Consider the following 24,826-nt stretch of genomic DNA (forward strand, 5'->3'; position numbering starts at 1 on the left):
TTTAAGACAGAGCAATAAGTTTTGGATGAGAAACTGAATGCGTCAACTTCCAAAATGACTGAACAATAATTGATTTCCGTTCAATTCATATACTTATCAAGTATATCCCAGACTTGGAGTTAATATAGTTTCTTGAACTCCAAATTCTGCTGTATCGCTTGATGTGTATCAAGAAAGAGACGAAATTCTCATACTCACCGTTTATGGTAACAATGAAACAATCGATTGACAGATATTGTAAGTATTCACAATAAAATCGTCAATGTTTAATTCAAAGAATTACATTTCAAACGTCGAAACGAAACCAGATTTGGAACAATTACCTTCGATATTGAATGATAAAGATGCTAACGCTATTCACGTATTCACGTCAATTCGAATCGTTTTAGTTTTTAAACAGAAACATGTATTGATAAAAATTGAATTGTGCAAAACGTGTTGAATTTTATCATAGCCGTGAATTTAAATTTGTACAATCTAATCAAATTATACATTATGCAGATTTGATAGAATTACAACGGGTTACATTTGTAACTTGGAAGCAAAAGAAAAGGCTAGAAAAAAAAATTCAAGCAATTGGTTTTCTTGAAAAGTTTCGTACCGACGGTTCTGCTTCAGTACGCTTATTTCTTTCTGGCTACTGCAATTAGAGGAAATGATTCTTTCAAGTGCGCTTGCAGATACGGATTAAAGCAGCGTCTCGCAGCCCCGCGTCGAACGAACACTGACATGGTCCCCTCCACCTGTAAAGATTCGAATGATCGTTATGAGTGACTTCTTTGCCTCAGCGTACAATTATAGTAGTTAGGCGTGAGCAAAAGTATCAGGTCATATTATCAACTTAGCACGGTTGCGAACCGCGAGTATTATTTTCCAACAAAATTTATCACTGGTAATCAATTCACCACCGAATTAAATTGTGCACTGTATTCTCACGGAGTTGATGTGAAGATTTTCGCGCTACATGTTGTGTAAAATTTGTTCCCGCGAAACTTGACTCGCTGTGCAATTTTCTGACCAAAAAAAAACCGCAATTGCGTCACGAAGTGTTTGATTTCGAACAGGAAAAAAAAACTCATCATAAGAGGGAAAAAAAATTAAGAATCCAAAACACAATGATTTAGGTGAATCAATACGGGGATATTTACAAGAAAAAAAAATACGTGATTAGGGTACATATTAACTGATCGAATGATCGGAAATTCGGAGCTTCCGTGTCACGTGTTTTTCCAACGGTTCGATTTTCTTTTTCACACCGTATAACGTAATCGCAAGAAAGAAAAAAAAACATCCTAAATCAAATTGTTAAGAAATTCGATAAGCACGACCGATGTTGGACTGAACCACAGGATGATGTCAAAGAAAACAAACTTTTTCGGCTTGTTGGTAACAGGATGTTTACTCTCGGTGCTTTTGTTCTTCAATGGGGAATACGGCAGCCCCTCAAAGCACGAAGTGCAGCCGTCGGCAGCTTTTCACGAGTCAAAGGAAAATGTAAGTTAGGTCAGAAATCCTAAACGGGAATTAATATAAGTATCAGCTTTCTTGTTACCAAACGTCATTCTATCAGTTACATAAAATGCACCCACAGAATTTTACAATCCGGAAGTATGGGTATATGTATCAATTAATACGAGTATCAACTTTAAGATATTTTGCAAGCAATATTTCGTAATTATTCACCATGTAATGCTAACGAATTATGATCAATTTTTCACTAATTTTGTCTGTTGTTGAATTCCTGAGCGTTAATTTTACTCCCACAAAAGTAACTGTCGAACGAAAATGAATGTGGGATTTTTTCTTGTTCCAACTGTTTCCAAACAGTTGGTAGTGTTGAATTTATGAATCTTATTTTTACATTATTCTTTATATCACCAACGTATCTAGTAATTAGTTAAACGAAAGGTTTTTCTCATAATCGTATAAATTTTATTCTTTATTGATTAGATTATTTTCAACGTTTTCGGCAGTACTGCTTGCTAGTTGAAGTTCACGGAATAAGTTATTCGTTCCCGCGTGCTCAGTGATCACCTGTTCAAATATCCAATAGGTATTCAGCAGCAATGAAAATATCTAAAATAAACCATTCGCCATAATTATGAAGCCTTCCGTTGAAGTGAAAATCATGTACAATTTAGATTCAATAAAAATGGGCGTAAAATAGATGGCGATTATACTGAGAGAATATCATGAAAGTTAACACTCGGTGACCGCTAACTCGGCATCACTCAAATCGTCCATGAATAATAATTTGAGTTTTTGATTCTATCGAAATTTTTATGGGTGATCACACCTAATGTGATAAGCTTTAAGGACATTTCATCATTTTGTCAAGTTGAAATCAATAAACAGAAATAGCGTATTGCTATTGGAAAGACAATACCGCTGTAGAAGAATACTGTATCTTCCAAACTGATTGTTTTATTTTCAGACTTACCGTGAACAGTTGTTCTTATGTTTTTTCCAAGCGCCGCACATTATTATTTCAGAATACCACAGCTGATAAGAAAGAACATGATTCTGCATCAAAAGATATCGAAAAAATCCTTAATATGCAGAGAGAATTAATCATCAAAGACATGAAGAACTACGATTATCCCAATGGAAAATACAATATCAGTGCCAGGTGAGGAAGTTGTTTTTAACGACTGAATTTTTTCATTTTTTTCACTCACTGCATTCTGTCATTCAAAAGTTTCCAAATCATCTCAAGATTTTTAATTTGTAGAAAAGTAATATTACGTTGCAGCAAACTTGAGGATTTGGTGATGGAAAATAACGGAACACCGATCAGAAGTATAATTGTAACAACGTGGCGAAGCGGAAGCACATTTTTCGGCGATATTCTTAACGCAAATCCAGCAAATTATTATCACTATGAACCGCTGCTGGCTTTCGATATCGTTCAAGTCCGAGGTCCTCCCTTGTCTTCGAAGGCTTTGAAGTGGGTCAAGGATTTGCTCAACTGCGAATACGAAGACCTAGGTGATTTGAATTCACGTTAAACACCGACATTCGCCGAACCCTACAATAATTTGTACGACAATTTTTGGTATCGCAACTGCTTTTACACATCGAGCAGTTATTTATGGGGTGAACCATGCGAATCGCATCGATGGACAGCAATATTGACTACCGGCGTTCGTGCGAAATCGGTTCTGTAATAATCAGCTGGAAAACTCGATCGCTTGTTGTAGTGTTTCTGAAATTTGAAAGCAAAAAGAAATCGTGATTGATAATTCCTGGGAAATATATCTTTTCACAGATAGACCAGGGAATAAATTCAACCGGTTTAGCGAGCAAATGTTACACTTCATTTCTGACATCGGATGTTCGTTACTTATTAACGAAATGAAATCAGCGGTATATCATTATTCATGATCCATGTTCATCTTTTCGTAGTGTCAAAATGTGGTTTTTTAAAAATCGGTTACAAAAGAATTTAAACTAGTTAAAAATTTCACTAAATTCACAATACCTCACATGATACATGAATAAGGCAATGTTGCGTAGAATATTTTTGTTCAATTGGAGATGTCCTTGAAATTACGCGAACTGTAGAGAAATGTCGACACCGTAGTATTTTACTTGTTGAGCAAACAACTGCATCTGTGTCAAGAGACTTCGTACGGAAAGTCTTAACACAGCTGAATGCTCAATCCGTAGGTTATGCCGATTGTGAAAATACTTGCACGTTCAATCCGAAGCGTTTGTTTTTGAAAACAGACATTTTGGTCGTTACGAATTCACGGAAATGGTTATCGTAATTGCTGGGAGCGTGAGTTCCGAGTCCTTCGGACAAAGGATCGTTGGAGAAAAAGTTATTCAATCAATCCTGTTTGGAGTCAGCGATTCTATGGTTGATAAAATAACATGGACCTGGACAATCGATAAGGAGAGAATACTCATGCTAGAATTATGTCCTTGGATCCAGTGTGAAGACAGGGGATGTAAAATGCTCTCCGAAGTCTTGACGCGCAATTCGATCCAAGGACATTAGAAAATAAACTATCCTCATTGAAAATGTTGTAGTATGACATCAAATGAATTGATTATCCGGTAGACCATGTAGAGTTTGCAAAACACGCATTACCCTGATGAGATGCTATTCAATTTATCTGACACACTGTCTGCAAAAGGTTGCAGTAAAAACACTTGACAATTACTCACTGATTACTCCAGTCTCCGACAGCATCCAATCCATATTGTTGACTTCGATGTTATATTTCAGGTGAATATATCGACTACGGAAAACCACATCCGTGGGTTTTTAATCACAATACGAATTTGTGGAAGCAGTGTAGACATCACAAAGAGGTCTGCTATGACCACAAATTTCTCAGCTCGATGTGCAAGCTCTTTCCATTCCAATCGATGAAACTTGTACGAATGAGGTTACGAATCGCACAGGAGCTTCTTGCGGATGAAAAGTTGGTGGATTATCACTGGTATATTATGCAGTTTATTCAAACTCTGACATCCTTCGTTTCAATTTGTGGTGGTCACCGTTTTTCAGATTAGCCGTACGCATAGTGCTGTTGGTGAGAGATCCTCGAGGGATTCTTCAGTCGAGGAAACATCGTGACTTTTGTCCACCAAGTCCTGATTGTTCCGATCCAGCTTTGACGTGCGCGGATCTTGTCTCAGATTACAAAGTTGCTGTTGAACTGCTGAAGAAATACCCAACTAGATTCAAGTATGCCGTTTCCTTGTATTGCAACGATTTTTTTTTTTTTTTTTGTAAACGCAGAATGGTAACTGTACAAAAATACGTCTCAGTCCACACATGCATGTAGTGTAATACTATCGTATTGGAGTATCGAAACACGGCGTTGAACAAGCTTGCAATAACCGCTCACCAATTGATACTCATCGAATCTCACAAACGGACGCCAAAATTTGTACATGATTGACGAAACTGCGAATCGTTTTATTATTCTTTCGATATTTCGTGAAATTATACTGCGATGACTTGTCTCTAGCTGTGTTCTATAGGTGAGTTTGGCGATAAAGTAACGTTATGTTTCGCAGAGTGATACGATACGAAGATCTTTCCCTGGATCCGTACAAGTATGTCGAAGAACTTTATAAGTTTTACGGACTCTTTTTTCATCCGGAAACGAAAAAATTTCTTGATAGTCATACCAAAGCCAGCAAGGGTGGAGTGTCGAGTACTTTTCGAGATTCAGCAGCAGCTCCGTTTCATTGGAGAACAGAATTGAAATTCGAGGAAGTAGAAGAAATACAAGAATCTTGTGTAACTGCTATGAAATACTGGGGTTACGTTCCAGCAATGAACGCCACTCATCAGACGGAATTCAAACCTGTGACAGACTTTTTGTTATAATTGTAAGAATGGAAGAATATGCCGCACGCTGAGGAACGTATATTATTCGCAACGAATTGTACAAGTGCATATCATTTCTATTCGCCAAAGCTATTCACGTATTTATATCGATTTGCATGGTTTCGATATTTGAACAAAAACGAATATGAATGGAAATTGGCTCAAGCAAGACAGACTCAATTTCATCACAGCTGTGAATTTAAATTTTTACAACCTGATCAAATTACCTTCACAGGGGTGAATAGATAGGAAATTATACTGTATACAGATTCGACAGAAATGAAATGTCGGTTTACGCGTGGCTCGGAGTCTACATTTTCACCCAAGACTCCCGGTATATATATTCTTCTTCTACCCTTCTAATTTTCCACAGTTGGATTACTTCGTTTCGTTCCGAAAACCCATTTATTGGCATTGCAATCCGACTTTTAGACCAATGTTATCAACTTGGCACGGTTAAGAACTGTGAATATTGTTCTAAAAAAACAACCTCATCAATTGATAGTCAATTCACAATCGAGCTAAATTTTGAACTGCATTCTCGAGGAGTTGATCTAAACATTTTCATATCGCGTGAAATTGGATCGCGTGAAACTTGACTTACTATGCAATTTCATTAAAAGAAAAACAGAAGAAAAACGAACCACCATTACGTCGCGAAATGTTTAATTGCAAAAAGAAAAAAATCATCGTAAAAAAAAAAATCTCATGTCAAACGCCGCACAATTTCTTACACAACCTACACAATCGTTTATATAACGTATTGTATGTATAGATAGTTGAAATAAATAATAAAATTACGTGATTTGGGTACATATTAAATGATCCAATGATCGGAAATCCAACGATTCAATTTTCTTTCTTCCACCGTATAATACAACAATAATAAGAAAAACAAACAACGATGTTCGACTGAGCCATTGGATAAGGTTGAAGAAAACAAGCTTGCTCGGTTTGTTGAAACCAGGAAGGTTTGTCTCGGTGTTTTATCCCTCTACGGGAAATACAAGAGCCCTTCAATGTACGAAATGCAATCTTCAGCGGCCCTTGGAAAACGTAAGTTCGGTCAGAAATCTGACCGCGATTCAATCAATTAATTAGTTATGTACCGTGACGTGGCATTTTGACTTACAATTAGTCGCAGTAGCTCAGAGTTAGAGTAGCTCAGTGGTACAAACAGTTGTCCGCAAAGCGGAAGATCCCGAGTTCGAATCTCCCGATCCCAATCCAAGCCGTGAAACATTTTTTCCGGACTCGCCGGAAATGCACGTCACAGTAGCTATAAAAAAAAAACTCATTATTGAGCATAATTCGATCAGTTATATCAAATACAGCAACAAAATTTGTGAACTGGAACTACGGGTATGTATATAAATGGTTTTTTAACATACAAACATGTATAAAAATTATCAGTATCGAACTTTCGAATCAAATAATATCTCATTGTCAGTGCAATTCGTCGCCGATAGCCCCAAGTTCATTAAAAACATGAACGCGTACTTTGAACGTCGTTGTAACTTCGTCGAAGGTGAAACTTATTCTGATTTATGTTTCCGCTGATATCCAACCGAAAAATGAAAAGTGTAAATTTAATACCTGTTTACGTGAAGAATGATAACACCGGTCAACACGAATTTTGAGTCTGGGTTCTGCATGTCAATTTTGAATATCTTTTGTCTAACTGATAGATGAAAAAATATTTTTAATAGAAAAATTTTGTTTTTGTAGAAACGAGAACGATACTTTGGATTTTAAGAAAAATTAAATATTTTCTCAAACATTTATTGTAAATAAAAATTAAACAAACTTAGTTTCACATTCAAATCACTTTTATTCAAAAACAACAAGCAATAATAAACCACAAGTGTAAAAGAATTGATAGACAAAGTTTACAAATTAATATTTTTCGTACTTCTTCTACTTTCGTATGAACTTTTGCGTATCGGACCCCAAACGTAATCTCCCATCATGCTCTCGTTATGCTAACCCTGATAACGTTGATCACGGTGACGTCTATCACATATAACCCGAATCCATCTGAATTATCCATCTGACATAGACAATAAAAACGTGACGCAGACACCTGTTTCAAGAGTATCTCGCTATAATCAATCCCCCCCCTCTGCTTGTCGAATCTGACTCACGATCATGAACAATGTTCGCCCTCGCATGGACACGTAACTGTCATAGTTATTGTACTCGACCAGAAACATCGATCGATCCAAACTTTGTGCAGCTGAACCGTAAATATCAAACATCGTTACGTAACAATGAAATCCAGAGGGAATTGGTCGGTTCGGTAGGCTGAACGTTTTGTCAATTTGCTACTCCGATGTTCGAATACAGCCGATGGTTTGTTTGTGTCATCGAAACATCAAACAATGACTCTCTGTGCCTGTAATTCATGTAATTCGACGCATCGCCAAGAGTTGAGAAATTGCAAAGCAAGATCAAAACGCTTAACATCACTTGGCAAAAAATATGCGAAGTACTAAACATTCATAATTTGTCGTTCCTGCAATAATCGCACAAAGTGGACCGAATATTGCAAACCCAATTCATTGCGCAATGATCGTTGAGCAAGTTTGAAAACTGTTTGCACTTTCGTGACATTTTTATTCACAATTTTCCAAGATGTCTGCCGAGAATCTTTAAGACAGAGCAATCAGTTTTGGATGAGAAACTGAATGCGTTCACTTTTAAAATGACTGAACAATAATTGATTTCCGTTCAATTCATATAGTTATCAAGTATATCCCAGACTTGGAGTTAATTTAGTTTCTTGAACTCCAAAGTCTGCTGTATCGCATGATGTGTATCAAGAAAGAGACGAAGTTCTAATACCCATCGTTTATGGTAATAATGAAAGAATGGATTGACAGATATTGTAAGTATTCATAATCAAGTCGTCAATATTTAATTCAAAGAATTACATTTCAAACGTACGAAACGAAACCAGATTTGGAACAATTACCTTCAATATTGAATGATAAAGATGCTAACGCTATTCACGTATTCACGTCAATTCGAATCGTTTTAGTTTTTAAACAGAAACATGTATTGATAAAAATTGAATTGTGCAAAACGTGTTGAATTTTATCACAGCCGTGAATTTAAATTTGTACAATCTAATCAAATTATACATTATGCAGATTTGATAGAATTACAACGGGTTACATTTGTAACTTGGAAGCAAAAGAAAAGGCTAGAAAAAAAAATTCAAGCAATTGGTTTTCTTGAAAAGTTTCGTACCGACGGTTCTGCTTCAGTACGCTTATTTCTTTCTGGCTACTGCAATTAGAGGAAATGATTCTTTCAAGTGCGCTTGCAGATACGGATTAAAGCAGCGTCTCGCAGCCCCGCGTCGAACGAACACTGACATGGTCCCCTCCACCTGTAAAGATTCGAATGATCGTTATGAGTGACTTCTTTGCCTCAGCGTACAATTATAGTAGTTAGGCGTGAGCAAAAGTATCAGGTCATATTATCAACTTAGCACGGTTGCGAACCGCGAGTATTATTTTCCAACAAAATTTATCACTGGTAATCAATTCACCACCGAATTAAATTGTGCACTGTATTCTCACGGAGTTGATGTGAAGATTTTCGCGCTAGATGTTGTGTAAAATTTGTTCCCGCGAAACTTGACTCGCTGTGCAATTTTCTGACCAAAAAAAAAAACCGCAATTGCGTCTGGAAGTGTTTGATTCCGAACAGGAAAAAAAAACTCATCATAAGAGGGAAAAAAAAATTCAAAATCCAAAACACAATGGTTTAGGTAAATCGATACGGGGATATTTACAAGAAAAAAAAATACGTGATTAGGGTACATATTAAATGATCGAATGATCGGAAATTCGGGGCTTCCGTGTCACGTGTTTTTCCAACGGTTCGGTTTTCTTTTTCACACCGCATAACGTAATCGCAAGAAAGAAAAAAAAACATCCTAAATCAAATTGTTAAGAAATTCGATAAGCACGACCGATGTTGGACTGAACCACAGGATGATGTCAAAGAAAACAAACTTTTTCGGCTTGTTGGTAACAGGATGTTTACTCTCGGTGCTTTTGTTCTTCAATGGGGAATACGGCAGCCCCTCAAAGCACGAAGTGCAGCCGTCGGCAGCTTTTCACGAGTCGAAGGAAAATGTAAGTTGGGTCAGAAATCCTAAACGGGAATTAATATAAGTATCAGCTTTCTTGTTACCAAACGTCATTCTATCAGTTACATAAAATACAGCCACAGAATTTTACAATCCGGAAGTATGGGTATATGGATCAATTAATATGAGTATCAACTTTAAGATATTTTGTAAACAATATTTCGTAAGCCAGACTGATAACTGAAATTATTAGCCATGTAATGCTAACGAATTATGATCAATTTTTCACTGATTTTGTCTGTTGTTGAATTCCTGAGCGTTAATTTTTCTCCCAAAAAAGTAACTGTTGAACGAAAATAAATGCGGGATTTTTTCTTGTTTCAACTGTTTCCAAACAGTTGATAGTGTTGAATTTATGAATCTTATTTTTACATTATTCTTTGTATCACCAACGTATCAATTAGTTAACCGAAAGGTTTTCCTCATAATCGTATAAAATTTTATTGTTTATTGATTAGATTATTTTCAACGTTTTCGGCAGTACTGCTTGCTAGTTGAAATTCACGGAATAAGTTATTCGTTCCCGCGTGCTCAGTGATCACCTGTTCAAATATCCAATAGGTATTCAGCAGCAATGAAAATATCTAAAATAAACCATTCACCATAATTATGAAGCCTTCCGTTGAAGTGAAAATCATGTACAATTTAGATTCAATAAAAATGGGCGTAAAATAGATGGTGATTGTACTGAGAGAATATCATGAAAGTTAACACTCGGTCACCGCTGACTCGGCATCACTCAAATCGTCCATGAATAATAATTTGAGTTTTTGATTCCATCGAAATTTTTATGGGTGATCACACATAATGAGATGAGCTTTAAGGACATTTTTCGATTTCTTTTTGTTCATCGGTTCGTGAAATGCGAATTTGTTATTTTCTTTTTTTTATGGCCAGCCTGCGAAAAATAGACGAAGAACGTGAGTGATGCCGAGTCGGCGGTGACCGAGTTTTAACTTTCAAGATATTCTCTCAGTACGTCAATTATCGTTGTTCGGATGCATTTGAATCTGATAAAATGGTTCTGTTGACTTGTTTCCTTGGAGATGAGACAAAAAAGGGCAAAAACAAACATTATTATTGGCATCGTTGTGAAGTTTTTTTTTTTTTTTTTTTAATAGGTCCTTTTGTTAAGTTAAAATCAATAAACAGAAATAGCGTATTGCTATTGGAAAGACAATACCGCTGTAGAAGAATACTGTATCTTCCAAACTGATTGTTTCATTTTCAGACTTACCGTGAACAGTTGTTCTTATGTTTTTTCCAAGCGCCGCACATTATTATTTCAGAATACCACAGCTGATAAGAAAGAACATGATTCTGCATCAAAGGATATCGAAAAAATCCTTAATATGCAGAGAGAATCAATCATCGAAGACATGAAGAACTATGAATATCCCAATGGAAAATACAATATCAGTGCCAGGTAAGGAAGTTGTTTTTAACGACTGAATTTTTTAATTTTTTTCACTCACTGCATTCTGTCATTCAAAAGTTTCCAAATCTTCTCAAGATTTTTAATTTGTAGAAAAGTAATATTACGTTGTAGCAAACTTGAGGATTTGGTGATGGAAAAGAAAGGAACACCGATCAGAAGTATAATTGTAACAACGTGGCGAAGCGGAAGCACATTTTTCGGCGATATTCTTAACGCAAATCCGGCAAATTATTATCACTATGAACCGCTGCTGCCTTTCGACATCGTTCAAGTCCGAGGTCCTCCCTTGTCTTCGAAAGCTTTGAAGTTGGTCAAGGATTTGCTCAACTGCGAATACGAAGACCTAGGTGATTTGAATTCACGTTAAACACCGACATTCGCCGAACCCTACAATAATTTGTACGGCAATTTTTGGTATCGCAACTGCTTTTACACATCGAGCAGTTGCTTATCGGATGAACCATGCGAATCGCATCAATGGACAGCAATTTTGACTACCGGCGTCCGTGCGAAATCGGTTCTGTAATAATCTGCTGGAAAACTCGATCGCTTATTGGAGTGTTTGTGAAATTTGAAAGCAAAAAGAAATCGCGATTGATAATTCCTGGGAAATATATCTTTTCACAGATGGACCAGGGAATAAATTTAACCGGTTTAGCGAGCAAATGTTACACTTCATTCTTGACATCGGATGCTCGTTACTTATTAGCGAAATGGAATCAGCGGTATATCATTATTCATAATCCATGTTCATCTTTTCGTAGTGTCAAAAATGTGGTTTTTTACAAATCGGTTACAAAAGAATTTAAACTAGTTAAAAATTTCACTAAATTTACAATACCTCACATGATATATGAATAAGGCAATGTTGCGTAGAATATTTTTGTTTAATTGGAGATCTCCTTGAAATTACGCGAACTGTGAAGAAATGTCGACACGGTAGTATTTTACTTGTTGAGCAAACAACTGCATCTGTGTCAAAAGACTTCGTACGGAAATTCTTAACACAGCTGAATGCTCAATCCGTAGGTTATGCCGACTGTGAAAATACTTGCACGTTCAATCCGAAGCGTTTATTTTTGAAAACAGACATTTTGGTCGTTACGAATTCACGGAAATGGTTATCGTAATTGCTGAGAGAGTGAGTTCCGAGTCCTTCGGACAAAGGATCGTTGGAGGAAAAGTTATTTAATCAATCCTGTTAGGAGTCAGCGATTCTATGGTTGATAAAATAACATGGACCTGGACAATCGATAAGGAGAGAATACTCATGCTAGAATTATGTCCTTGGATCCAGTGTGAAGACAAGGGATGTAAAATGCTCTCCGAATTCTTGACGCGCTATTCGATCCAAGGACGTTAGAAAATAAACTATCCTTATTGAAAATTTTGTAGTATGATATCAAATGAATTGATTATCCGGTAGACCATGTAGAGTTTGCAGAACACACATCACCCTGACGAGATGCTATTCAATTTATCTGACACACTATCTGCAAAAGGTTGCAGTAAAAACACTTGACATCTACTCACTGATAACTCCAGTCTCCGACAGCATCCAATCCATATTGTTGACTTCGATATTATATTTCAGGTGAATATATCGACTACGGAAAACCACACCCGTGGGTTTTCAATCACAATACGAATTTGTGGAAGCAGTGTGAACGTCACAAAGGGGTCTGCTATGACCACAAATTTCTCAGCTCGATGTGCAAGCTCTTTCCATTCCAATCGATGAAACTTGTACGAATGAGGTTACGAATCGCACAGGAGCTTCTTGCGGATGAAAAGTTGGTGGATTATCACAGGTATATTATGCAGTTCATTCAAACTCTGACATCCTTCGCTTCAATTTCCGGTGATTACCATTTTTAGATTAGCTATACGGATGGTGTTGTTGGTCAGAGATCCTCGAGGGATTCTCCAGTCGAGAAAACATCGTGCCTTTTGTCCACCAAGTCCTGATTGTTCCGATCCAGCTTTGACGTGCGCGGATCTTGTCTCAGATTACAAAGTTGCTGTTGAACTGCTGAAGAAATACCCAACTAGATTCATGTATGCTGTTATTTTTATCGCAATGCTTTTTTTTTTTTGTAAAAACAGAGAATGATAGCCGTACGAAAACATGCCTGTATCAGTAGATGCATATAGTGCAATACTGTCGTCCTTGAGTATCAAAACAAGAAGCCGAATGAGCTATCAATCATTGCTCATTAATGGTTGCACATCGAATGTCTTAAACGGACACGAAAATTTGTATTTGATTTGGAAAATCGCGATTCTTAAAATCGTTCTCCTGATATTTTGTGATAACACAGCTGTGATAAATAAGCCCTTGCTGTGTTCTCTGGATATGTTTGACGGTGATATGACATCACATTTCACAGGGTGATACGATACGAAGAACTTTCCCTGGATCCGTACAAACAGGCCGAAGAACTTTACAAGTTTTACGGACTCTTTTTTCATCCGGAAACGAAAAAATATCTCGATACTCATACAAAAACCAATAAGGAAGTATGGAGTACATTTCGAGATTCAAAAACTGCTCCGTTTCATTGGAGAACGGAGTTAACATTTGAAGAAGTAGAAGAAATACAAGAATCCTGCACCACTGCAATGAAATACTGGGGTTACGTTCCGGCAATGAATGCTTCTCATCAAAAGGAATTCAACCCTGTTACAAACTACGTATTAAAATTGTAACGAATTTTTTTTACTCACCCGCAGAGATTTTCAAAAATTTCAACGCCGCCAATTTCTATAAGATGGGATTCAAAGAGATCACGAGTGAAAATATATTTCAAATAGTGATGAACGCATTTTACTTACAACAACTTGTAGTACTGCGTAACGAAGTATTGAACAGTTTTGTAAACTCTTATCTTATTGCAATTGGTTACATGATATGGTATTTATATAAATTCGAAAGTTTCTTTAACTTCCGCATCTACATTTTTCATTTTACTTTTATTGCCGTCACAGATATCTTATTCTCGAGGGCTTTTCCAAGTAGATAGAATAAACACTCACGAATACGTGCACTTCCCTTTTCGAATATCGCGGAAGATTAAAAACTTATCATCCCTGCAATAATCACATGCATTGCAAACCATTCTTTCTACACTCTGACAAGTTCGGAAACCGCTCGACCACTTTCTGGTATTCATTTATCCGACAAGACCTGTCACAGGTGTAGGAAATCCGAACCAATAGACTTTGGAAAACGCTACCTTACAGTTGCAATGTGTTTGAATGATGCAACAAATAAAAAAGTTACTGCTTATTCAACCTAAATTCGAGATGATTAGACATTAGCCTGCATTTTTTAAAGTCATATTTCCGTACGATCCCCATGTTGGCCATCTTTTGCATTAGGATATAAGTCAGGAAAACATATGACATCCATTCGTGCCACGTGTTCAGAAGTTGTTCCTGAACCCTCAGAATCTGATAAAGAACTGTTGCAGCTTACTTTCTCGGTCGGCATTATAGAGTGGATGGTATATTGCTCGTGCTAATTTTGGCTATCCGTTATTTCTGTCAATATTGCGCAAGATTTGGTAGACCCTGAACTACACAGAATTTAAAAAACCTGTGTGTGAATTCCTTTATAATCGCTAAGAATTGTTAGACGCAAAATCTCCACTCCACTCTCGTAAAATGAAACTAGTTTTATCGTCCGTCTGAATTTTCTTCACTCAAAGTTATAATCAACATTTTTGCACTTCTCGTTCTTGTTCTGCGTGTTTGAGAACCTTTGACGTTGAACTCGTACGTGACAAATACACTAAATATGCGGCGTGCTCCGTGACGGTTTAGGAATTCGTATCACTGCGCAACGTTCACGCGCAGGTTACAGTACTGACAACCAAAACATTTGGTTGCTGATACACAGAAAATTTGGTGCGGACGTTGGATTTGAATTTTCACGAGTGCGCAATGTTTGCGCGCAGGTTATAGTAGTCAACCGTCAAAACATTTGGCTGACCGTACAACAATAATTCCATTCGCACTTCATGACAAAGCCATTTTGTTAAGAACGCTAAATATAAATAACAAAATGATATAGTATGATTGAGAAAACAAATCTGTGTCAATTCATTGTGTCAACAAAATGAAGAGTTATGCTGGAATATATTTTCCGTTGCGACGACCAAAAATTGCCAACGAAACAATTTTGCTGCCTTGACTTGAGTATTTTTCTGGGTATAGGAGGCGAGATTTTGATGGCATGAACCCCTGTTTTGAATTCAAACTTGATGCGTATTGCCGTTTATCGGATACCAAGATCCCAAACTGCATTCTGTCAAGGGGTGGAGGCGAAGAGTAATTTGTAATTCGTAATTCGAGTGAGTAAGAGTAAAAGAAGAAGAAGATTTTTCATTTTACACTAACTTTGGTTTTTCATATCTCCAAAACTGTTGAACTGATTTCAATCAGATTAATAGAGCATGGGTACATGAGTAGGTTTTCTCGATCTTGATATTTTTTTTTTTTAAATTTTTTTAGAAAAGATTCACTCCTTTCGTCCCTTCAATGTTCAACTTCTGGGGGTCAATTACGTAATTTTAGTTTTCACATTTCCCACCGTTCAAGCATTCTCAAATGTTTGCAAAGTTTAGTCAATCAATCAGAATGCTTGGATGCTGGAAAATGTGAAAAGTGAAATTACATAATGAACCCCCTGGTATCTCTCCTTTCCTTTCTCGCTCACCGACATAAAATCGGACGCAGTTGAAGTTTCGATGTTACCATCGCTGTCACTCTTTCGTCGGACATCTTCAGCTCAACGTTCACCTCCTAAGGATTTCACTCACGTCTGTAAAACTAATATTACTAACTACTGGTAATATAAATGTGACAATAACACGTCATGGAGCAATGGAAAGTGCAACTTTAATACCTGTTTACGTGTATAATGATAACAGCCAAGGGCAGAGAACGAACAGTACGTCCGTTTGAAAAAAAAATATAAAGTCCGAGATAAGATGCAATAAAATACTCTGATGAATATTTTTCCATGTATATTGGCTGTCGGTTGTACTGAAGAGTGAATCTTGGAAGGTGGTTTATTTTCGAGTAATTGAAAATTTGGAAATGTCACCTCGTGTTTCGTATCAGAATTATTCGATTATTCAAATTTTCTGAACTGTACTATTTTTCAATCCCCGCATCTAGAAAAAAAAAACGACGTGTAGTTAAGATTATTTGCAACCCGTACTATCGGCTAGAAACATCGTGCATAAATAGTCTTCCGAATATTAATGAAACTCGACACGACTCACTGCTAATTCTTGTACAGTTCACAGTCTGTCCTATCATCAGTGCGACGACACGAACAAACGTGCAATTTTCTACGGTTTGATAGGCATTTGGTATTTCGTTTTACATTGGATTCGGTGCGTAAAACAGAACCAACAGTTCATGTTCCCCAACAGTCAGAACAGAAGGTGAGTGATTAGTTCAGACAAAGAACTCGAATATAAATCGGTTTATTGTTGACTGAAATAATTGGTTACCAGAAATGCGAAGCTTTTTGTTGATGGTATTCCTAAGCTGCAAAAAATCTATTTACAAATACAAAAATAGAAAATGTCGGAGCCATAAATAAGAGCTTGGATCTTGATGTTTTATTTTGATCGCGTCAGGATCGATAAAAATCTAGTAGATTCGATCGATTGCATTTCATCAGCATCCGACTATAATTTGTTCAGTTATCATTTCTTATATTGTTCTGCGAAGAATTACAATTTTTCGTCACATTTTTATTCACAATTTTCCAAGATGTCTGCCGAGAATCTTTAAGACAGAGCAATCAGTTTTGGATGAGAAACTGAATGCGTTAACTTTTAAAATGACTGAACAATAATTGATTTCCGTTTAATTCATATACTTATCAAGTATATCCCAGACTTGGAGTTAATTTAGTTTCTTGAACTCCAAATTCTGCTGTATCGCTTGATGTGTATCAAGAAAGAGACGACATTCTAATACTTACCGTTTATGGTAGCAATGAAACAAAGGATTGACAGATATCGTAAGTATTCATAATCAAGTCGTCAATATTTAATTCAAAAGAATTATATTTCAGCCGTCGAAACGAACGCAGATTTGGAACAGTTATCTTTAATACTGAATGATAAAAATGCTAACGCTATTCACGTATTCACGTCAATTCGAATCGTTTTAGTTTTTAAACAGAAACATGTATTGATAAAAATTGAATTGTGCAAAACGTGTTGAATTTTATCACAGCCGTGAATTTAAATTTTTACAACCTAATCGAATCATACGTTGTACAAATTTCATAGAATTATAACGAGTTACATTTGTGACTATGAAATAAAAGAAGCAAGAAAAAAAATTGAATATCGACGTATACAGATTAAAAATAATACAAGACGATCGTGATTCGGTTGATTTTCGTTTATCACACGCAACTGGTTTTCTTGTAAAGTTTCGTACCGACGCGACGGTTCCGTTTCAGCATGTTTATATTTTTCCGATCACTGCAATCAGAGGAAATGAGTGTTTCAAAAGCGCGTGCAGATACGGTCGGCAGCAGCGAGTCGCAGCCCCGCGTCGAACGAACACTGACATGGTCCCCTCCACCTGTAAAGATTCGAAACATCGTTATGATTGAATGCTTTGCCTCAGCGTACAATAATAGTAGTTAGACGTGATCAAAAGTATCAGTTGATATTGTCAACTTAGTGTGGTTGGAAACTATAAATATTAGTTTTCATCAAATTTTATTGATTCATAATCAATTCACAGTCAAATTTAATTGTGCACTGTATTTTCAAGAAGTTAATATAAACTTTTTTGCGCTACATATTGTATAAAATTTGTTCGGTGAAACTTGACTCCCTGTGCAATTTCATGAAAAATAAACCTGATTATGTGACGAAGTGTTTGATTCCGAAGAGAAAGAAACTCATTGTAAAAGAAAATGAAAGATTTCTAAACGGAGTACACAATACTTCATGTAATTCATTGAACGGATGGTTACAAGAAAAAAAACACATGATCAGGGTACATATTAAATGATCGAATGATCAGAAATTCCGAGTTTCTGTGTCTCGCGTTTTTCCAACGATTCAATTTTCTTTTTTACACCGTATAATAATATAATCATAAAAAAAAAAAAAACTTTCAAAATCAACGTGTTGAGAATTTCGACAAGTATGACCGGTGTTGAACTGAGCCACTGGATAATGTCGAAAAAAACAAACTTTTGCGGCTTGTTGGTAATAGGATGTTTCTTCTCAGTGTTTTTATTCTTCAATGGGAAATACGGCAACCCTTCAATGTACGAAATGCAACCGTCGGTAGCCCTTCTCGAGTCAAAGAAAAATGTAAGTTAGGTCAGAAATCCTGACTGCGAATTAATTAAGTATAAGCTTTCTTGTTATCAAACACCAGTCGATCAGATACGTAAAGTATAACGACAAAATTTGATTATCCGGAAGTATTGATATGTTTACCAATTGATACGAGAATCAAACTGTCGAATCAGATTATATCTTAGAGCAATTGGTCGCTCGATAAGATATTTTGTAATTAACATGTACAGGTCTATACACATACATACGTATATGTACAACAATTACATAAGCCAGAGTAATACAAAAATTACTAGCCATCTAATGCTATGAAATTATAAACAATTTTTCACTGATCTTGTCTGTACTTGAATTCCTGAATGTTAGTTTTTTCCCCAAAAAGTAAGTGTCAGTGGAAAATAAATGTAGCGTTTTTTCTTGTTTCAACTATTTTCAAACAGTTGATAATCTTGAATTGATAAATCTTATTATTACGTTATTCTATGTACTGGCACCGTATCAATTAGTTAACCAAAAGGTTTTCCTCATAATCGTATAAATTTTACTTATTATTGATTAAATCCTTTTTTCACGTTTTCGGCAGTACTGCTGATCAGTTGGACTTGACAAAATAAATTATTCATTTCCGTGTACCCGGTGATCACCTGTCTAAATATCGTGTCGTTAAAATAAATCATTCGCCAGAGTTATGAAAGCTTCCATTGAAGTGAAAATGATAAATATTTCAGATTCAATAAAAGTGGACGTAAAATAGATGGTGATTATTTTTCAATCATTTCAATTCCAAATTGTTGTTGGGTACTTTTGAATTTAAAAAAATGAGTCTTTCGATCAACTTTCTTTTAGGCGGCGAAAACAGCAAAAACAATTATCATTATCATTGTTGTAAATTTCATCATTCAAAAATTGATCATTTTCATTTAATATTGAATATTATACTGATGTTACTGATGTACTGATTTCAATAAGTTGAAATTAATTACAAGCAGAAGTAGGGTATTATTATTTAAAAAAAAAATACCTCTGTACAAGAATATAGTATCTTCCGAATTGATTGTTTTGATTTCAGCCTTTCCGTGAACATTTATTCTTATATTTATTCCAAGTGCGGCACATTATTATTTCAGAATACCACAGCTGATAAGAAACAACCTGATTCTGAGTCAAAGGATATCGAAAAAATCCTTAATAAGCAGAGAGCATCGATCAGCAATGACATGAAGGGCTACCAATATCCTAATGAAAACAACAGTATGAGTGTCAGGTGAGGAAACTATTTTCATCGAGGAATATTTTTACGTTTTTCACTTGCTGCATTTTGCTGTCCAAGAGCTCTTAAATCCTGCGACAGCAGCTAAGATTTTGGATTCTTAAACAAGTCATATTGCATCGCAGCAAACTTGAAGATTTGTTGATGGAAAAGAATGGGACACCGATCAGAAGTATAATCGTAACATCATGGCGAAGTGGAAGCACGTTTTTGGGCGATATTGTTAACGCACATCCGGCAAATTATTACTACTATGAACCGCTGCTGGCTTTCGATATTGTTCGAGTTCGAGGTCCTCCCTTGGCTGCGAAGGCTTTGAAGTGGATCACGGATCTGCTCAACTGCGAATATCAAGATCTAGGTGACTGTAATTTATGTTACTTATCGACATTCGCAGCACCCGGCATCAATATGTGGTGTTGTAGTCATGACATCTGAATTTACATTCGTAAAACCCTACATTTTTAGGTGTTGCAATCGCTTTTACATGTCCAGCAGTTATTCATAGGGTAAACAATGCGGATCGCGTCACTGGACAGCAGTTGTTATGCCCATGTGGAAATGACTCCTGTGATGTTCTGCTGAAATACTCCTAATTGAGAAAATTTTATAGCAACGGTAACTAAAGTTATTGTTACCGTTACCACAGGAACATAGTAAATGAGTGACAGGTTTGCCATTTTGGTGTTCTGAACCATGTCAGCAAAGTAACGGTTACTACGTAAGATGCATAGTACTTGTTACTATGGTCACATAGTGGCCAGTACCGTGAAATATTGTAGCTAATACCATATTCTTATATATTCTCATAGCAGTGGTTGCCATATCGACATAATTCTCGAAACTTTGCATCTTGTCTTGGCAACTATAATTCCGTATACCCTGCTGTGAATAGAAAATATGCCGAGATTCCCTATCAGGATGACGACCAAAACATTGTAAAAGTGAGCCAGCCAAGTTCTACATTATTAACAAATATTGAGATTGCAACTATATCCGACCAACTGACCGGTACCCATGTACCATTAGTTGAATCAGCTACATGAAGGCTACACCCACGGTCTTACATACAGGTTTGGAAACTCTGGTGGCGGGGGTATATCCTCTTATTGAAGCACCGGCTGTTTCGCCTAGTGACCACGAGTTGCGCTGCGATAGAGGGGTTAAGGCTGTGCGAGAGAGATGGAAACAGGTTGTTGACCGTCCGTGGTTTTGAAACCTGTTTCCGTTTCTCTCACACAGCCTGAATCCCTCGATAGCAGCGACACGCCTGGTCACTAGGCGAAACGGCCGGTGCTTCAATAAGAGGACACCCCCACCATTGAAATTTTAAGCGAGTTTTCAGACCTGTATGTAAGACCATGGCTACGCCGACATAAACCGGACTTGGCCGACTATGCCCGAGTCAGGTGGACGACGAACACCGATGCCACCCGAAGCTGACCCCGGAGATTGCCGATTGGGACGAACGACAGACGCAACGACACGCCGCAGTGTTTGACCATTCAATTTGGGGAATAAATAAAGTTACCTCAGAAGCAATCGTCACTAGTATGAAGTATAGCGCTTTTCTGTTTCACACGAATTCAAACCAGATGGGAAGCATAGCGCTCTGCTGCGTCACTTATTTTAAAGGAGCAGTTCCCACCCGGAGACTATCATCCCAATTTAGAGTCAATTCGGGAGATAGATTTGATGATCATAGGTTTGATGAAAGACCAGTGTAAGGGAAAAATAACAACGGAATTTATTGGCTTGAGAGCGAAGTTGTATTAATTCAGAATGTTGGGGGATGATAAAGATAAAAATCGAGTCAAGGGTGTCAAAGGATCGCTATTGAAAAGAATAAATTTTGATGACTATTTGAAGTGTGATTTATCAAAATTTGGTTAAATATAAAAATCTTACGGGGATAAATTTTTGGATATGAAGGTCATAATAATAACGTAGAAAGTTTTTGATGCTATAATGATGAAGACTTGATGTTTCTGACTGAATATAAGATTTTGATGATTAACTTAGTTCTTGATATCAATGTGTTGAATAGGGATTAGTTCTTGGATATGAAGGTCATAATAATAACGTAGAAAGTCTTTCTTGCAGCGTGACTTTGACCTTTGATCGATAAAAATTGCTGGCAAAGCAGCGTGATTTTAACCTCGGTTGATAAAATTGTTAGTAAAGGCAGCACGGACCGTTGACCTCCGGGTCAATCACTGTGACGTCGTTACGGATTTCAAATTTTCCGCGATTTTGTAGATGCAATAGGTCGAATCTGGACGTAGAACCGGGCTTGTATTCCTACTACAGAGTCATTCAATTTTAATTTCCTCCAATCACGTCGATCAGGATAGTTGTATATAAGGAAAATCCCTATAAAGTAATCAAATCTGGCTTTATAACACCGAGTCCGGGAAAAATCCTAACCTGACATACAGCCATGGCTTAACCCTTCGTCCTACAATGACGAGCGAGACGCATGGTAAGAAATTTGGGCCAGTAAGCACGAGCCAAACTCGTGGTGCTTTGACGCGTCACCGTCCTTCTTGTTGATTGTAGTCCGAGCAATTGGGAGTTAAGGAGTAGGACATGGGGTTAAAAACCCCTGGTCTGAGGTTAATTGTTGTTTTCTTATTATTTCTAGGCACATCAACCACGGTGGTTTTACCGGGTTCAGGGTGGTAAACGGCTCCGGCTTCTAAACCCCGAGTCCGTACGTAGAGATAGGGCGAAGCACTGGTTTAAAAACCCTGTGTCTTCAAAACCAAGCTCTAGCTTAAAAACTCCGACTCTTCGAAAATTGCAGTTCTGGCTCAAAAACCCTGAGCCTACAAAACGGATAGTTAACTAGCGTAGGGTGTTATTCCGCTCAGCAAACCTGAACCACATTTTACACCGACTGAAAGAAGGCTATAAAAACACTCGCAATATCGCAAGGCTTTGCAAATGAGCAAATACGCTCTAAGAAACCAAACACGTTATCATGCACACATATGTTTGCGCGTATGTAATTTGTCGATGATATAGAACTTAGCTGACTCACAAAATCCCATAAGTGTAGCCGCCTTTATAAATATTCAGTCAACAATTCAGTGATTACATAACTATAACAAAAAAACTGTCAACACTTATTCAAAATCTTGCATTATAACTAGAAACAAAATTAATGGAATTCCAAAATTTCGTTTTTGAATAAAAATGGTGGTCCTTACTATGGTGAATAGTAAACCGGACTATGTATGAATAATGACGAACACAATGCACCATAGTACCAGATAAATAACTCGGCGTAGTATCTGTTATTACGAGCCCATAGTAATGTTTACTATATTGTATATTAATGATAATTATGTGGTTGCATACTATCCGTTGCTATATAAATGGTGACGGTTACTACATTTTCAAGTATGGGACACTGTAATCCATAGTTACAGCTACTATACTTGCACATAGTATCGCAGACCATGTTAGAACAGTAAACCTGAGTAAAAAATTTTCTAAGTGCATCATTCTTTGTAGGGTTCGAGAGGATTTGAGAAAAATGATATGCCCTCTCAGTAGATTCAAGAATTCGACAGTACGTCGATCAGTCTTCATTGACATGATTTTCTTTTTCAGCAGATTTAATTGAAAAGGATCATTGATGATCATAAGCTTTGGATAAATAAAGACACGACATTAATGTCACTATTCAATTCATTTAACACGCAAATCTTTTTGAGATCGATGACCCACTGTTGCTATATAATGTGACACGTAAATTACGTATCATATTCTCTCAAATCCGCATGTAGCCGACGCATTAACGTATCCATTTTCAGCAGAAAGACGTGACGATTGACTGTTTGGGTCTTAAATTTCAGATGAATATTTGAGCTATGCCGAAGAGACACCATGGGCTCTCAGTTACAACCGGTATTTGTGGAAGCAGTGCAAAGCTCATAAAGACGTCTGCTATAACCGCAACTTTCACAGCTCATTGTGCAAGCTCTTTCCATTTCAGTTGATGAAAATCGTACGACTCAGGCTGCAAGTTGCCCAAGAGCTTCTTACCGATAAAAAGTCGGTGTATTATCACTTGTATATTATGCATTTCATTCGCATTCGGACATCCTACACTTCAATTTGTGGCAACCACCGTTTTGCAGGTTAGCCGTACAGATGGTGCTGTTGGTGAGAGATCCTCGAGGCATTCTTCAGTCGAGAAAACATCGTGATTGGTGTCCTCCGAGTCCTGATTGTTCCGAACCAGCTTTGACGTGCGCGGATCTGGTCTCAGATTACAAAGTTGCTGTGGAACTGCAGAAGAAATACCCAAGTAGATTCAAGTATGCTGTTATTTTTATCGCAATGCTTTTTTTTTGTAAAAACAGAGAATGATAGCCGTACGAAAACATGCCTGCATCAGTAGATGCATATAGTGCAATACTGTCGTCCTTGAGTATCAAAACAAGAAGCTGAATAAGCTATCAATCATTGCTCATTAATGGTTGCACATCGAATGTCTTAAACGGACACGAAAATATGTATTTGATTTGGAAAATCGCGATTCTTAAAATCGTTTTCCTGATATTTTGTGATAACATAGCTGTGATAAATAAGCTCTTGCTGTGTTCTCTGGATATGTTTGACGATATGACATCACATTTCATAGGGTGATTCGATACGAAGATTTTTCGCTGGATCCGTACAAACAAGCCGAAGAACTTTACAAGTTTTACGGACTCTTTTTTCATCCGGAAACGAAAAAATTTCTCGATACTCATACAAAAACCAATAGGGATGAAGTATGGAGTACATTTCGAGATTCAAAAACTGCTCCGTTTCATTGGAGAACAGAGTTAACATTTGAAGAAGTAGAAGAAATACAAGAATCCTGCACCACTGCAATGAAATACTGGGGTTACGTTCCGGCAATGAATGCTTCTCATCAAAAGGAATTCAACCCTGTTACAAACTACGTATTAAAATTGTAACGAATTTTTTTTACTCACCCGCAGAGATTTTCAAAAATTTCAACGCCGTCCAATTTCTATAAGATGAGATTCAAAGAGATCACGAGTGGAAATATATTTCAAATAGTGATGAACGCATCTTACTTACAACAACTTGTAGTACTGCGTAACGAAGTATTGAACAGTTTTGTAAACTCTTATCTTATTGCAATTGGTTACATGATATGGTATTTATATAAATTCGAAAGGTTCTTCAACTTCCGCATCTACATTTTTCATTTTACTTTTATTGCCATTGA

At 36.9% G+C, this 24,826-nt stretch overlaps 3 protein-coding genes across 3 annotated transcripts; all 3 read left to right on the top strand.

Moving 5' to 3' along the window:
- The first annotated feature begins 1,353 nt into the window (after positions 1-1,353).
- Positions 1,354-6,152, top strand: LOC124181991 (carbohydrate sulfotransferase 5-like). The gene is made up of 6 exons (XM_046568767.1): positions 1,354-1,494; positions 2,493-2,629; positions 2,753-2,988; positions 4,235-4,433; positions 4,520-4,699; positions 5,035-6,152. Exons 1-6 carry the CDS (start codon positions 1,354-1,356, stop codon positions 5,348-5,350), a joined length of 1,209 nt encoding a protein of 402 aa, XP_046424723.1. The 3' UTR covers positions 5,351-6,152.
- Positions 6,153-8,363: 2,211 nt separating this feature from the next.
- On the top strand, positions 8,364-14,130 carry LOC124182743 (carbohydrate sulfotransferase 5-like). Its single transcript, XM_046570368.1, has 6 exons — positions 8,364-9,498; positions 10,802-10,938; positions 11,062-11,297; positions 12,545-12,743; positions 12,829-13,008; positions 13,341-14,130. The coding sequence occupies exons 1-6, from the start codon at positions 9,355-9,357 to the stop codon at positions 13,657-13,659; spliced, it is 1,215 nt and encodes a 404-aa protein (XP_046426324.1). The 5' UTR covers positions 8,364-9,354; the 3' UTR covers positions 13,660-14,130.
- Positions 14,131-18,213: 4,083 nt separating this feature from the next.
- On the top strand, positions 18,214-24,704 carry LOC124182744 (carbohydrate sulfotransferase 5-like). Its single transcript, XM_046570369.1, has 6 exons — positions 18,214-18,314; positions 19,409-19,566; positions 19,698-19,933; positions 23,436-23,634; positions 23,721-23,900; positions 24,227-24,704. The coding sequence occupies exons 1-6, from the start codon at positions 18,267-18,269 to the stop codon at positions 24,546-24,548; spliced, it is 1,143 nt and encodes a 380-aa protein (XP_046426325.1). The 5' UTR covers positions 18,214-18,266; the 3' UTR covers positions 24,549-24,704.
- The last annotated feature ends 122 nt before the right edge of the window (positions 24,705-24,826 follow it).

The sequence above is a fragment of the Neodiprion fabricii genome, chromosome 5, assembly GCF_021155785.1.
Source record: "Neodiprion fabricii isolate iyNeoFabr1 chromosome 5, iyNeoFabr1.1, whole genome shotgun sequence".
NCBI lineage: Eukaryota > Metazoa > Arthropoda > Insecta > Hymenoptera > Diprionidae > Neodiprion > Neodiprion fabricii.